This window comes from Eubalaena glacialis, chromosome 4, assembly GCF_028564815.1.
Source record: "Eubalaena glacialis isolate mEubGla1 chromosome 4, mEubGla1.1.hap2.+ XY, whole genome shotgun sequence".
Taxonomy (NCBI): domain Eukaryota; kingdom Metazoa; phylum Chordata; class Mammalia; order Artiodactyla; family Balaenidae; genus Eubalaena; species Eubalaena glacialis.
In genome coordinates this window covers 115,647,395-115,660,005 of record NC_083719.1, presented here as the reverse complement: position 1 = coordinate 115,660,005, position 12,611 = coordinate 115,647,395, and the positions used below count along the sequence as shown (strand labels likewise).

General features: G+C 45.9%; 1 protein-coding gene across 1 annotated transcript in view; it reads left to right on the top strand.

Annotated features, from left to right (window-relative positions):
• The window catches only part of KLHL3 (kelch like family member 3), a 113,581-nt gene extending 101,235 nt beyond the window's left edge, over positions 1 to 12,346 (top strand). The window contains exons 13-15 of the mRNA XM_061188220.1: positions 2,938 to 3,078; positions 5,184 to 5,327; positions 10,315 to 12,346. Of these exons, the coding sequence (XP_061044203.1) occupies positions 2,938 to 3,078; positions 5,184 to 5,327; positions 10,315 to 10,343 (314 nt within the window). The 3' untranslated portion in view covers positions 10,344 to 12,346. The remainder of the gene's footprint in view (positions 1 to 2,937; positions 3,079 to 5,183; positions 5,328 to 10,314) is intronic.
• The last annotated feature ends 265 nt before the right edge of the window (positions 12,347 to 12,611 follow it).

Sequence of the window (12,611 nt, the reverse complement as noted above, 5' to 3'; positions counted from 1 at the left end):
AGGTCGTATCATTAGTCACTGGCAGAGTTGGGATTCCTACTCAGGTTTGTTTCATTTTGAAGTTAGATTTTTTTGACCCCAGATTATCAGAGTCTCATTCTCATGAAGTAGTGTGACAAGCATGGCTGTCCCAGTCTTCCTTGGAAAAGCTAAACTTGCCTGTCTCTGTCTTGGGGGCTGAAAGCCAAGCTATTAGTGTTAGTATTTGGAGATAAACTTATGTCTCCCCCCAACTTTTCTTCACTTCAGCCTCCTCCCCCGCATGGGAGGAGAATAAATCCCCACATGGGGCCCACTTCCGCCTCCTGTGGGAAGACCAGGAGCTGTGTGGTCCTTTGGGATTTTCCAGGAAGTGGAGCAACAGCCCCTTCTTCCCTGCTTTGTCTGCCCCATCATCTAGGGGCCCAGAGGAAAGGGTCTGGGAGGGCAGATGGAGGCGCTGGAGGCTGGGCACTGGCTCTCTGCTCCCGGTTCCTGTGGGAGTGGTGGCTGATGACCAACCTGGCTGGCAGGAAGGCCATGTGACTTCTGGGAAGGGAAGCCACAACGGGGAGCTTTTCCCCACCATGTTATTACTTTATCTTTTTTTTGTATTTTTGAAGATTGAGTTGTGATCTCATTTTATACAACCAAACACATGACCACTTCCTTAGTATTCGTTAAAAATTATGCTATTTTAATATTTTTCAAGAACCACTGTATGCTCACTGGTTAGAAAAGAAAATGCTGTATGATTCCATTTAAGAAACATTTGTGTTTGGAAGGCTATTTTTAGGGAGCTCGTCTCTGCTGATCCCAACAGGTTGGCCCTTCCTGAACGTGCAGCAAATGCATGGAAGTCAGGAGGGCTGGATCTTGGTTCTGGGTCTGCTCGAATGTCCCTGTGGTCTTGGCCTCTGATTCCTCAGATGTGAAATGAGTGGGTTGCAATAGGTGTTCCCTAGGGCCCAGTTCAATTCACAGATCCTCTGGTTCTCCTGCCATCATAGGGCTCTTTTAGTAGTTTTGGTTTATGGTACTGGTAGAGTCTTCTTTGTATTTCCTGGAAATCCTGTGTGTGACTTGAGGTGTGCAAGAAAGCGTTCAAAGCCCAAGGAGGCAGGGGCAGCTCAGCAGGAGTGGAGCAGCACACTGAGGTCTGTGGCTGTTTCTAGGAGCGCCTCAAGCAGGAAGCGTGGAGGGCCAGCTCCGGACAGAGCCACGAGCACAGACCCACCTTACAAAGTTCAGGCTCATCTTGTGGACGGAGCTGCCTTTGGAGGCCTTGCTGCTCTGTCTCTGTCAGGCTGCCCAGGGGTTATTGCTGAGTGGAGATCACTGGGGCTGTTCCTGCCTCTCACGAGGCACAGTGACCTCGATTTAAGGGGTGGTATCTCTCCCGGAGGTGGGTTCTTTCCTCAGGTCACTGTCAGTGCTCTGCCCTCAGGCTCCCAGGGCAGCCTTTCTTTAGTGCTTCACATCCCTAAGATTTGGAGAAGCCTCACATCTGGAGTTGGGAACCCACATACTCGTCCTGGTAGGTGTTCTTTGGTGGCTAAAGACCCAGAGACCCTGGCAGCAGGGGCCCCTGTGGCTCTAGGTCCAGGAAAGCTCTGTGTGAGCATTGGCAGAGGAGGCTGCAGAAGGGCACTGGTGCCCCTGAATGCCTGGAAGGCTGCTTGCTTCCTCAGCAGGGTGTGGGCAGTGCTAGCAGATGGCTGTGAGGAAAAGAGGCCATTTCTGGGTCCCAGCATGTGCTAGTTCCTCCTGCACATGGAGGTGAGGAAGATGAGGCAGCTTGGGAACACACTGAATTTTATTTAACTCAAGTCCGTAAGATAGCCACTGTTGATACACCACCACCATCTGCTGTTAGTTTAGGGCAACTGCGAGGAGCCATTTGCACACCTGCGTAATTGCTGGTGGGATTTTACACATCTTGTCATTCAAACAGTATTTGTTGAGAGCCTACTACGTACCGTCACGCACAGGGAAACAGTCATGATAAGACAAACATGGTTCTTGTCCATATGAAGTTTATATTCTGGAAATCTAGTCCTTGGGTCTGAAACCTGGCTGCACATTCCAATCACCTGAGGTACTTTTTCTGATTCCTGACCAATGTCTCTGGGAGTGAGGTTGTGGAATCTGTGTTTTCAAAAATTCCCCAGCTAATTGAGCTGTCCACGCAGTGGAGTAGTCTGTGGTCCACTGGAACTACCTATCTAGTCCAGCTCCCTCACTATACAGTTGGAATACTGAGGCCCCGAAAGGGAAGCACCACCTGCGGGCAGGTTAGAGACACAGGTCCAGAACCCAGGTGTCCCGGCCACCACGTCAGCTGCTCTTTTTAGGCACTTCTGCTTTCTGGATTTTATTTCCTTGATTTGTATTAGAGGATGTTAAAAGGTTATGCTAAAACCTGTAAATGATGCAGTCCTGGCCCTCAGCTCAGGCTTACCACCATTGTGAGTGATTCAGTGCCCCTCTGCCATCTAGGGAGGAGAGCATGGGGGCAGAAAGAACAGCTTCTGCTTCAAGACAAGCAGGGAGGCCTCAGCAATAATGATCTCAGTACACCTGCTGTGTAGTTTCCATTTCAACTCTTTTTACTACACGCACACACAAACACACACCTATATATATTATATATATAATACTACACGCACACACAAACACACACCTATATATATTATATATAGAATATTTATTTTTATGTGTCTGAATAGAAATGAGGTTATATTTGCTTTATATTTGGCGGTTTTCAAGTTGATTTTATGAGGCAGGTAGGTGTCATTATATTTGTTTTATAGACGAGGACCCTGAGTTCCAGGGTGACAAAACAGCACTCCCCATGTCACCCTGCCGGTGACAGCTGTCCAGGACTGGACGCCAGGCCTCCTGGTTTCTGGTCGCTGCAGCCAGCCTGAGGCTGGGACTCTGTGCTCTGCCTTTCAGGGGTTGGGGTCCTCAGCGGGCAGCTGTACGCCACAGGTGGACACGATGGGCCCTTGGTGAGGAAGAGTGTCGAGGTTTACGATCCTGGAACAAACACCTGGAAGCAGGTGGCAGACATGAACATGTGCCGGCGCAATGCAGGTAATATGACTGCTCCCTCCTTCTCTCCTTCTGGGGGAGGTTGTGGGTGTTTTCTCCCTGCAAACACTAGCTCTAGAAGAGAGGCAGAGGGGAGAGGCTCCCAGGGCCTGGGGCTGAGCTTGTACCCTGAGTAGGGAGTGTCCATTTGCTGGGCAGGGGAGAGCTTGGAACCCACAAAGCTAGCCACGGGGTGCCTCACAGGACCCCCTCTTAGATGCAGAGGGTTCCTTCCCTCCCAGTGAAGGATGATGACTTTCACTGCACATAGATGGACACAGACCCAGAAGAGCCTCTGGTTGCCATCTGTGCCCCCCGCCCAGTGGCTTTGTTGGCTAGCTAAGCATAGGGCTGTGTGGACAGTGTCAGACAATCACACTTGGTTCTATCTTTTCTTTGCCAGTGTCTGGCTATGAGAACCTCTCACCTCCCACCAGAAACCAATTTCCCTCCTTTTATGGAATCCTTTCCATGAAAGGATTCGTGATCCATTCTCCAATAGGACCACTTTCCTTATTCCCTTCTTTGTATTTTCTGTCTCTTCTTCCCTTCCCTTCCCCTTTTCCTTCTTGTAGGAATGATTTTCCTTAGAGTGTTTAGGTTTTTTATGCGTGGAGCCTGACACCCCTATTAAACCATTTCCTTTTAGAACTTTGCCCTATGGGTTGTGTCCTATGTTGGTATATCTTGCTTTATGCCTTCTTACTCTATCATAGTGTTGGCTTAGCCCAATTTCCCAGGCTGGAAATACAAGCAGGTGACTTTCAGGCAGACTTATTTCCTTTATACTCAAATTTACCTGCTTGCTAAACCCACTTGCAGCTGACTTGTTGAAAGCATAAACAAGAAAAAGAGGGGAGTTTATTAATTTGCTCATTGTCTAAGCCTGCTGTGATATAACCTGGCATTTGGCCTTGAGCCACATGAGTGAGGAATTACAGAACCTTCAAGCAGTTAATTCAAGAATTAGGTTTAGATGTAAATGCATGTGTATACACACATTCACATATAGATATTTCTATTTTTTATAACAAAAATGGAATCATACTGTAATACTGGTTTATAACCTGCCTTTTTAATCTACTTTACAATCTTTTATGAATATCTTATTATAACACTAAACATATTTACATACTATTATTCTAAATGGCTATAACATAATTTAAATAACCAAGCTACTATTGGACTTTTAGGTCATTTCTATCTTTTCTCTAAGTAATGCTTTGGTTATTATAAATAGTCTTTATAGCTAATTAATGCACACATTTAAAATTATTTCTTTAGAATAAAAGGCCAGAAGTGAAACTTTTGAATCAGAGGGAGTATATGTACTTTTGACACCACCCAGGAGGGTGATGCATTTTATACTCACCAGTATTTGAGAGTATGTTCACCAACACTGATAATTACTACTTTTTGAGCATCGTTAATCCCTGAGTCTAATTTTGAAAAAATACACAGTATATTGGACTACGGCCTTTTAAATCTTGATGAGCAGTACTTACATTTTCCTACTCTTGAGTCACTGCTACATGAGACCTTGCCGCCAAACCAGCTCACTCTGAGATCAGGGTGGGTAGGAAGCCTTTTCCCTGGGAACTGTATGTGGATTCAGACCCCAATTGTGTAAAGGGATCACAGACACAACCATTAGTGCCCCACAGTGTGGATAAAATGGTTTATCAGGGAACAGCTAACAAGCAGAGTAGAAGTAGTGTACGTGAAATCCCCTGAGTTGTCTCCTTCCACACGTAGCTCAGACTGGGCGTGGGAGGCCTGCATGCACCAGTGGGCAATGCTGCAGTAGAATGGGGTCTGTACCTACAGTGCTCTGCCTATTTATAGGGTCAAGGGCAGGGAACATCTGTGGGGCTATGTCGTCGTGAAAGCTCCCTCGTCAGAGACATGACCTTGTTAGGAAGGGGGATCCTCAGATCCCAGTGGCTGTTGTGTGTTCCTCTGTTGAGCAAACTTAAACCCGAGGAGCCAATTGTCTGTTATTCTAGCAGGGAGGGGAGGAAGAGCGCCTCCAGGGCAATCCAGACTTGTCTCTGGTCCATCCCCTTGCTGCTCCTGCTGTCATGCCTTCTCTGGCCTCTGATTCCCAGGGGTCTGTGCAGTGAATGGGCTCCTGTATGTGGTTGGAGGGGATGATGGATCCTGTAACCTGGCTTCGGTGGAGTACTACAATCCTGTCACTGACAAGTGGACGCTGCTGCCAAGCAACATGAGCACAGGGCGGAGCTATGCAGGTCAGTGTGCTCCACCCCCATCCTGGGGCCCAGGGCGGGTGGGGCAGGTGGGGGCTAGGTTAGCTTGCTTAACTTGGGGCTGAGTGCCTCCTTCAGGCATGGCAGATGATTGTCACATGTCACCACTCCTTCATTCTGCGCCCACGACAGATACCCATAATTAGCACTCGTTTCCCCAGCGAAGCTGAATGTAGCCGTAGAAGTCTTGACACAGTGTTCCAGGGAGCCACTTCCGACTGATCTGAGTTGTCATAAGAGGTTTTAGAATTTCATTGCCCTTCCTGATTTGTTTTGTGCTGGGCCCCTAGGTGGAATAAGATACAGTTCTTGCTTTCCAGAAATTAAATTGGAAAGATAAGACCTGCCTACAAAAATAGGAAATACAAGATGATGTACATGTAAGATCTAAATGAAATGTACTGCACAGGCTTTAGGACATGACATGCGAAAACTGGCAGAGTCAGGGAACACTTCCTGGAAGAGGTGGAGCCTGATTAAACTTTGAGGGTGGGTCACAGTCATAGAGGTAGCTGCCCTTTGCCAGGTGCCCACTCCCTGGGCCACAAAGCAGTCTGTTAGGTACAGTGTATACATACACTCTTATCTTTTCAACAACCCTCTGGTTGAATGAGACTCCATTCCATTTTATAGATGATGAAACGGAGGTTTGGAATGTTTAAGTAATCTGCCCAAGACCATGTGGCTAAAAAAATGTCAAAGTCAGAATTCAAACCCAGGTCTGAGTCCTAAGCCCATGCCTTTTGTGCTACTATAGCTCAGGGTTGGGGGAAAAAGCATTCTAAGCAAGAGGCTGGAGGGAAGAGGGAGGAATGAGGCGGCTGTAGAGGCTTATTCCTGGTGGGGTGTGTGATGGTTTTGATGAGGTGTGGGGGACAGGATCAGAGTCAGTGGGGCTGAGGTTGAGGGTCTATAGGGAGACAAGCAAACATAGATATCTATGAAGTATTGGTTTGGCCAAAAAGTTTGTTCATTTTTTTCCATAAGATGGCTCTAGTAGCGCTTAGTTGTCTTTAATATCATTTGAAACAATTTTGTTAGATTGTATTGTGACAGCTGTCATATCAGCGTGCATTTTTTAAAAAACTTATCAAAATTGGTGAATTTTTGTGTAGCCATTTTATAATATTGATGGAAGAAAAAAAGCAACATTTTCGGCATGGTATGCTTTATTATTTCAAGAAAGGTAAAAACACAACTGAAACCCAAAAAAAGATTGTGCAGTGTATGGAGAAGGTTCTGTGACTCATCGAATGTGTCAACAGTGGTTTGTGAAGTTTCGTGCTGGAGATTTCTCGCTGGACAATGCTCCATGGCCGGGTAGACCAGTTGAAGTTGATAGCAATCAAATCGAGACATTAATTGAGAACAAGCAAAGTTATACCACGTGGGAGATAGCTGACATACTCAAAATACCCAAATCAAGCGTTGAAAATCATTTGCACCAGCTTGGTTATGTAAATCGCTTTGATGTTTGGGTTCCACATAAATCAAGCGGAAAAAAAACCCTTCTCGACCGTATTTCCGCATGCGATTCTCTACTTAAACATAACGAAAACATTCCATTTTTAAAACAAATAGTGATGGGTGATGAAAAGCGGATCCTGTACAATAATGTCGAACGGAAGAGATCGTGGGGCAAGCGAAATGCACACCACCAACCACACCAAAGGCCGGTCTTCATCCAAAGAAGGTGATGTTGTGTATATGGTGGGATTGGAAGGGAGTCCTCTATTATGAGCTCCTTCTGGAAAACCAAACAATTAATTCTAACAAGTACTGCTCCCATTTAGACCAACTGAAAGCAGCACTCGATGAAAAGCATCCGGAATTAGTCAACACAAAATGCATAATCTTCCATCAGGATAACGCAAGACCGCATGTTTCTTTGGTGACCAGGCAAAAACTGTTACAGCTTGGCTGGGAAATTCCGATTCATCCGCTATATTCACCAGACATTGCACCTTCGGATTTCCATTTATTTAGGTCTTTACAAAATTCTCTTAATGGAAAAAAATTCAATTTCCTGGAAGACTGTAAAAGGCACCTGGAACAGTTCTTTGCTCAAAAGATACAAGGTTTTGGGAAGGTGGAATTATGAATTTGCCTGAAAAATGTCATAAGGTAGTGGAACAAAACGGTGAATACGTTGTTCAATAAAGTTCTTGGTAAAAATGAAAAATGTGTCTTTTATTTATACTTAGAAACTGAAGGAACTCTTTGGCCAACCCAAGAACTCAGCTCCTTGTATTTGGTTCTCCAGAAACTGGAAGAATTAGAGCTAATGTTTATTTATTGAGCATGTACAATGTGCCAGCCATCATCCTAAGTATTTTATGACCATTATCATGTATAATCTCCATCATGACTCCAATGGTATTCTTATCCCATTTTCCATCTTGTTTGGATTTCAGTGCAAAGGAAGATTATGCCATGCAGGCTCAAAGGGGTTTGTATCGCATTCTGTCTGCCCAAGGATTCAATTAATGAACTTATTTAAAAATTTTTTTCTCATTTAGGATTTTTCTCAACTAAATAGAAAAGATTTTAGAGGCATTTTGGTCCTAGAGTGATTCTGTTCTCATGGTTAATTATTAAAAACCAGCACTGTCATTTTCTCTCCAAAGCTGAAGTGGGAAGTACAGGGCATGTTCCTGTATGAGGCAGTGAGGCCAGTGAGCGAGCCGACCTTGGCTCCACGTGAGGCTTAATGAGAGGGGAAGGTGCAGGTGTGAGTAGTTAGAATTTTGTGTAAGTGCTGAATATTTCATGTCCATTTCTTTACTGTTTGCCCACCCCATAAGTAGGTGGGAAGGAGATGAGCAGAGGTGCGATTTGTGTTCAAACCCATTGACTGAGTGAATCTCTTATCTTAGAATCTATGGATATGGCCTAAAATGCAAAGATTTATGGACAAAGTTATTTATTGGAGCAAAAAACTGAGAATTACTTAATGTCTGACATGAGGGAAATAGCTAAATAAGTTGTGGAATATTTATACAGTGGACGTGTTTTTAATATGAGAAGATGTTTGTGACAGACTGGTTGAGAAAAGGATGATGCAAAATGTACGTACCGCGTGAGCTCAGTCGAGCAGTCCTGGGTCATGGGGGTTAGAGTAGCCCCTGCTTACAGAAATGGATACTGGAGTCACATCTGAATTTGAGTCCCAGCTCTGCCACTAGCACTGGAACTCTGGGCAAGGTAGTCAGTCTGACTGAACCTCTGTTTTCTCATTTGTAAAATGAGAATAAAATCATATCAAGCCTCTTAGGGCTGTTGTGAGAATGAAACGTGATAATACGTGGAAAGCACTTAGCACGGTGCCTGCCTGGCAGGTAGAAACCACTCAGTCAGTGATTGTGGTTATTATTAGAAGCCAGGAAATATTCCAAAGAAGATAACGGTGATTCTCTTTGTATGTAGGGATTAAAGTTCTTTTTCTTGGTGTTCTTCTGGGTTTTCCAAAATTTCCATAATGAGAATATTTTATTTTTAGAATCAGAAGAGAAAGTTTATATAAAAAGCAATACAGGAGCCTGCTTTTTAAAGACATGCTCCCTTGAGAAAGAGGAGCCTCAGGTGCAGGCAAGATGTTCTCAAGGTCAGGCAGCACATCTGGGTCTGAGGACTTGGGTTCTCCCCACTTCTAATATTTTATGTCTGTGGCTTTATCCAGGAATTAACATTAAATGCATGTCTTAGCAGAATGTCACCATTGGGGTGTCCTGGGCTTTCTTTTAGCAATGTTCTCTCAATCTCATCTTCAACCAGAAGATTTGATAGTGGTGGTAATATGTTAAAATAAGACTCCTAGTTACACCTTAACTATAAGTTAGAATTTGGTTCAGCTGCAGGTACCAGAAAAACTGACAGATACTTGCTTAGATAAGGAAGTATCTTTTTTTGTATGTATGTATTTGTCCCAGGCAGAAAGGAGTCCACGGCTGGCCTGGTGGCTCAGACTGTCATTGAAGAATCAGGTTTCTCCTGTGTTTTCTGTCCTGCCAGCTTTATGAATAGCTGCTGCTGCTGCCCCTTTCACCTTGCGTGAGCTTCTTCCAGGCAGGACGAGGAAGAAAACCAAAGTTGCAGCACTGGCAGACTTGTAGTTACAATCTCATGGGCCAGGATTGGGTCACATAGCACCTCCAGCTGCAAGGTAGTCTGGGAAGCTGAGCTCATAACTTGCTGGTCTCTATAGCAGAGGAGAGCAAGTAGAAGGGATGTTGGATGAATCAGCCTATAGTATCTGATGCATAACTGCAGCCCATTACAAGCAAGATTTTAGGCTCATAAGTTAGCTGTTGAGTGTGGTTCAACCTGACCAAAACAGTAACACATACAGACATGTCTAGAATGTTTATCCAAGTATAGAATTTAGCATTGGAGGGGTCTTTCAGTTAGATGACATTGAATATATGGGAATGGAGCCTAAAGAGGTACATGGACTTGCCTGAAGCCACAATGCAGCTTGACTGGTGGCAGAGCTAGGATGGGAATTCAGTTGTTCTTGCTGCCATGAAGTCAGTCTATTGTTCTTTCTACTTCATTTCAGTGTCTTCTAAAAGGAGACATGTATCACTCATCACTTCTCTTAAAGTGATACAGATTTAGAGCCGTGAGATTTCCAGTGCGGGTGCTGAGTGTCATTACACTGAGTGCTGGGGTTGGGAAGGGGGGTCACTACGATATGATGTGAGTCAGTGTGATGATGCGGGGTGAGATCACTCACCTGTGGTGTTGAGGGGCTGTGCTCTGTGTTTAAACATCTTGTGGAGAATTGGCTGTTAGAGCGGGAAACAGCCAGCTGCTGGCAGCCTGAGTCCACAGGCCCTTCAGCATTTGGGTACAAATCGTGCCCATTTCCCGTGGCTATAGCTTGGGATGTTGTGGGTCATGAACTCCTTGTGACCCTGAATAAGTTCGGAGAAGCTAAGATGATAACTTTCTCCCCCTTTCATCTTAGGTGTTGCTGTGATTCACAAGCCCTTGTGACCCCAACTCCCACTGCCAGGAGGTGGAGGAAGGGAGGGGTGCTGCCTGTGACTCGGCACAGTGGGACCACGCTGGCTGGGTGCCACTCGCTGCCGGAGTCTGCAGAGGAGCGGGGACCGCCCTCCTCCAACTTGGCAGTGTCGTCAGGGTGGGAAGACAGTGACCCACCTCCTGCTCCCGCAAGGTGTTTCATCTTCTGCCCTGAGCAGTGGGTTCCTGATAGCTCCGGCTGCACCTTTGAGCGTTCTTTTGTGTGTTTCTACAGGGACATCAGAGAACCTGGAACCTGTGTGTGTGTGTGTGTGTGTGTGTGTGTGTGTGTGTGCAGAATGTGGTGATTCACTAAATTGGGGGGTGGTGATGGTCTGCTCCATTTCTATACTACTGATCCTTCCGCTATGCTAAAAATCCAATCACAGAAACCTCTCTTATGGATTTGCCCCACGGGGACCTTGAGACTACTAGAGCTGCTGTCTACTGGAAGTGCAGTTGGACATACCGGGAATGTCCGGAAATGACCAGGCCCATGGACTGGCCTAGACTACTGGCATTGTCTGCAGAAGAGTGGGGTGTTCTCGAAGCTGCCCCGTGTCCTCTGTGTGCTAGGACCACAGGTTCTCTAGCCCCTCAGCTGGGTGCTCTTCCTTGGGCTCTCCTCCTGGAACTTCTTATCAGAACTGCCCAGTCTCTGGGCTACTGGTCTTTGAGGTCAAGGATTCCAGGTTTGGGAGATTTCGTGTCTCTTCAGCTGGGAAAACTAGCTCTTCAGAGAAGCACTGAGTAACACACTGGAGGGAAAAAAAATACATGAAAAACAAAAACACAAGAAAACAAAGTGGTAAGGCTTCAGTCCTTGTCCATAGTGGTCCCAGAGAGGATCCTACTTCTGGGTTTTCCTGGGATAGGACAGTCCCTGTTTATACTTATTATCCAGGTTTAATTTTTCAGAGCATCCCGTTTTACTCTCAAAAGTGTTCTGGTTTGGAGGCTAAGTAAAAGATCACCATACCTCCAAACCCAAAGATAGGTTTGTCCCTGCACTGGATGGGGTCATGTGTGATTTACATGGCCATGGATGACTTCAAAGGGGTGTATACTTGGCACCCTGGGCCTGGCCCTCGGCAGTCGGTCCAGTCTGTCTCACATCCTTGTCTTCCTTTCCTTGTGCTCTCCCCCATTCCAGGCCTTTACTCTCTCGCCAATCCTCAGAGCATCCCCCTCCTAGCTTCCCCTGTGAGGGAGGACGTGGTGGTGGGCCCTGAATGTGTGATCTCTCTCAGGAGTACTTGCATTTTGAGAGAGGAGCTTGATGAAAGCTTTGCTAATTCACGGGTAAAAATGATTAATGACAGAACTTCAGGCATCCGGAGGAGGGAGGAGGGTATTTGAGGGCTCAGGGAGTCATGTGCATTAAAAAAAAAAAAAAAGAACCTTAAAGCTGTACTGTTCCTGAACTAGCAAGTTGCTTGTGTTGGAATTTCCAGCATAAAGAGGGGAAGTCTTGTGTCTGCAGAAGAGTCTCACCACTTGGGGGCTGGAATTTACCCTTCCTGATGTCAAGGTCCACCTTTAGGGAGCCAAGGGGCTTTATGAACTCTGATGTTGGACTTCTCATACAACTGGGCAACTTCCAAGCAGATTTTGTAGGAGACTGTCATTCTCCCCACTTCACCCTGAAGTTATAAACCCAGGACTTTCCTCAGCGAGTTGGACACTTTGTGTATTTACTGTATATTTATTGTACGTGAACCACTCAACTCCCCTGAAGGGGAAACATCTTCTGATGTTGAGCAGATGTTACTTCAGTGAGACATTTGGGGAATACCAAGGTACCCAGAATTTTTAGTAACCTTGGGCAGAGGCTGAAATATCCAGCTTTGGTGGACCTGGAAGAACAGCTCCAAAGGGATCAAGACATGCTGTTAGCTGGTTTGTTCTGCTCTTACCTGGCACGGAGGTGACTGTGGTCTCAAAGCTCTGCCTGCCTCTGGATCGGAAGCTGATGGAATGCGCTTTCTGTTCCAAATGTTCTTCCTCCCTCTCCGAGGAAGGTTTGGGACTTTGTTTCAGGGTGTGTGTGTGTGGGGGGCGGGGGGATGAGGTTGGGGTCTGATGTGTGCCATCACACAGCTCCTGATTTCAGACGAAAGGTGAAGTTCCCCCCCAACACCTGGAAGCTGAACTTCCAGGCTTATCATGCTTATGTGGGGGGAGGCTGTTGTTTGTGTGTCATCTTCCCAGAAAGGATCCCCTCCCTGAGAGCTAGCC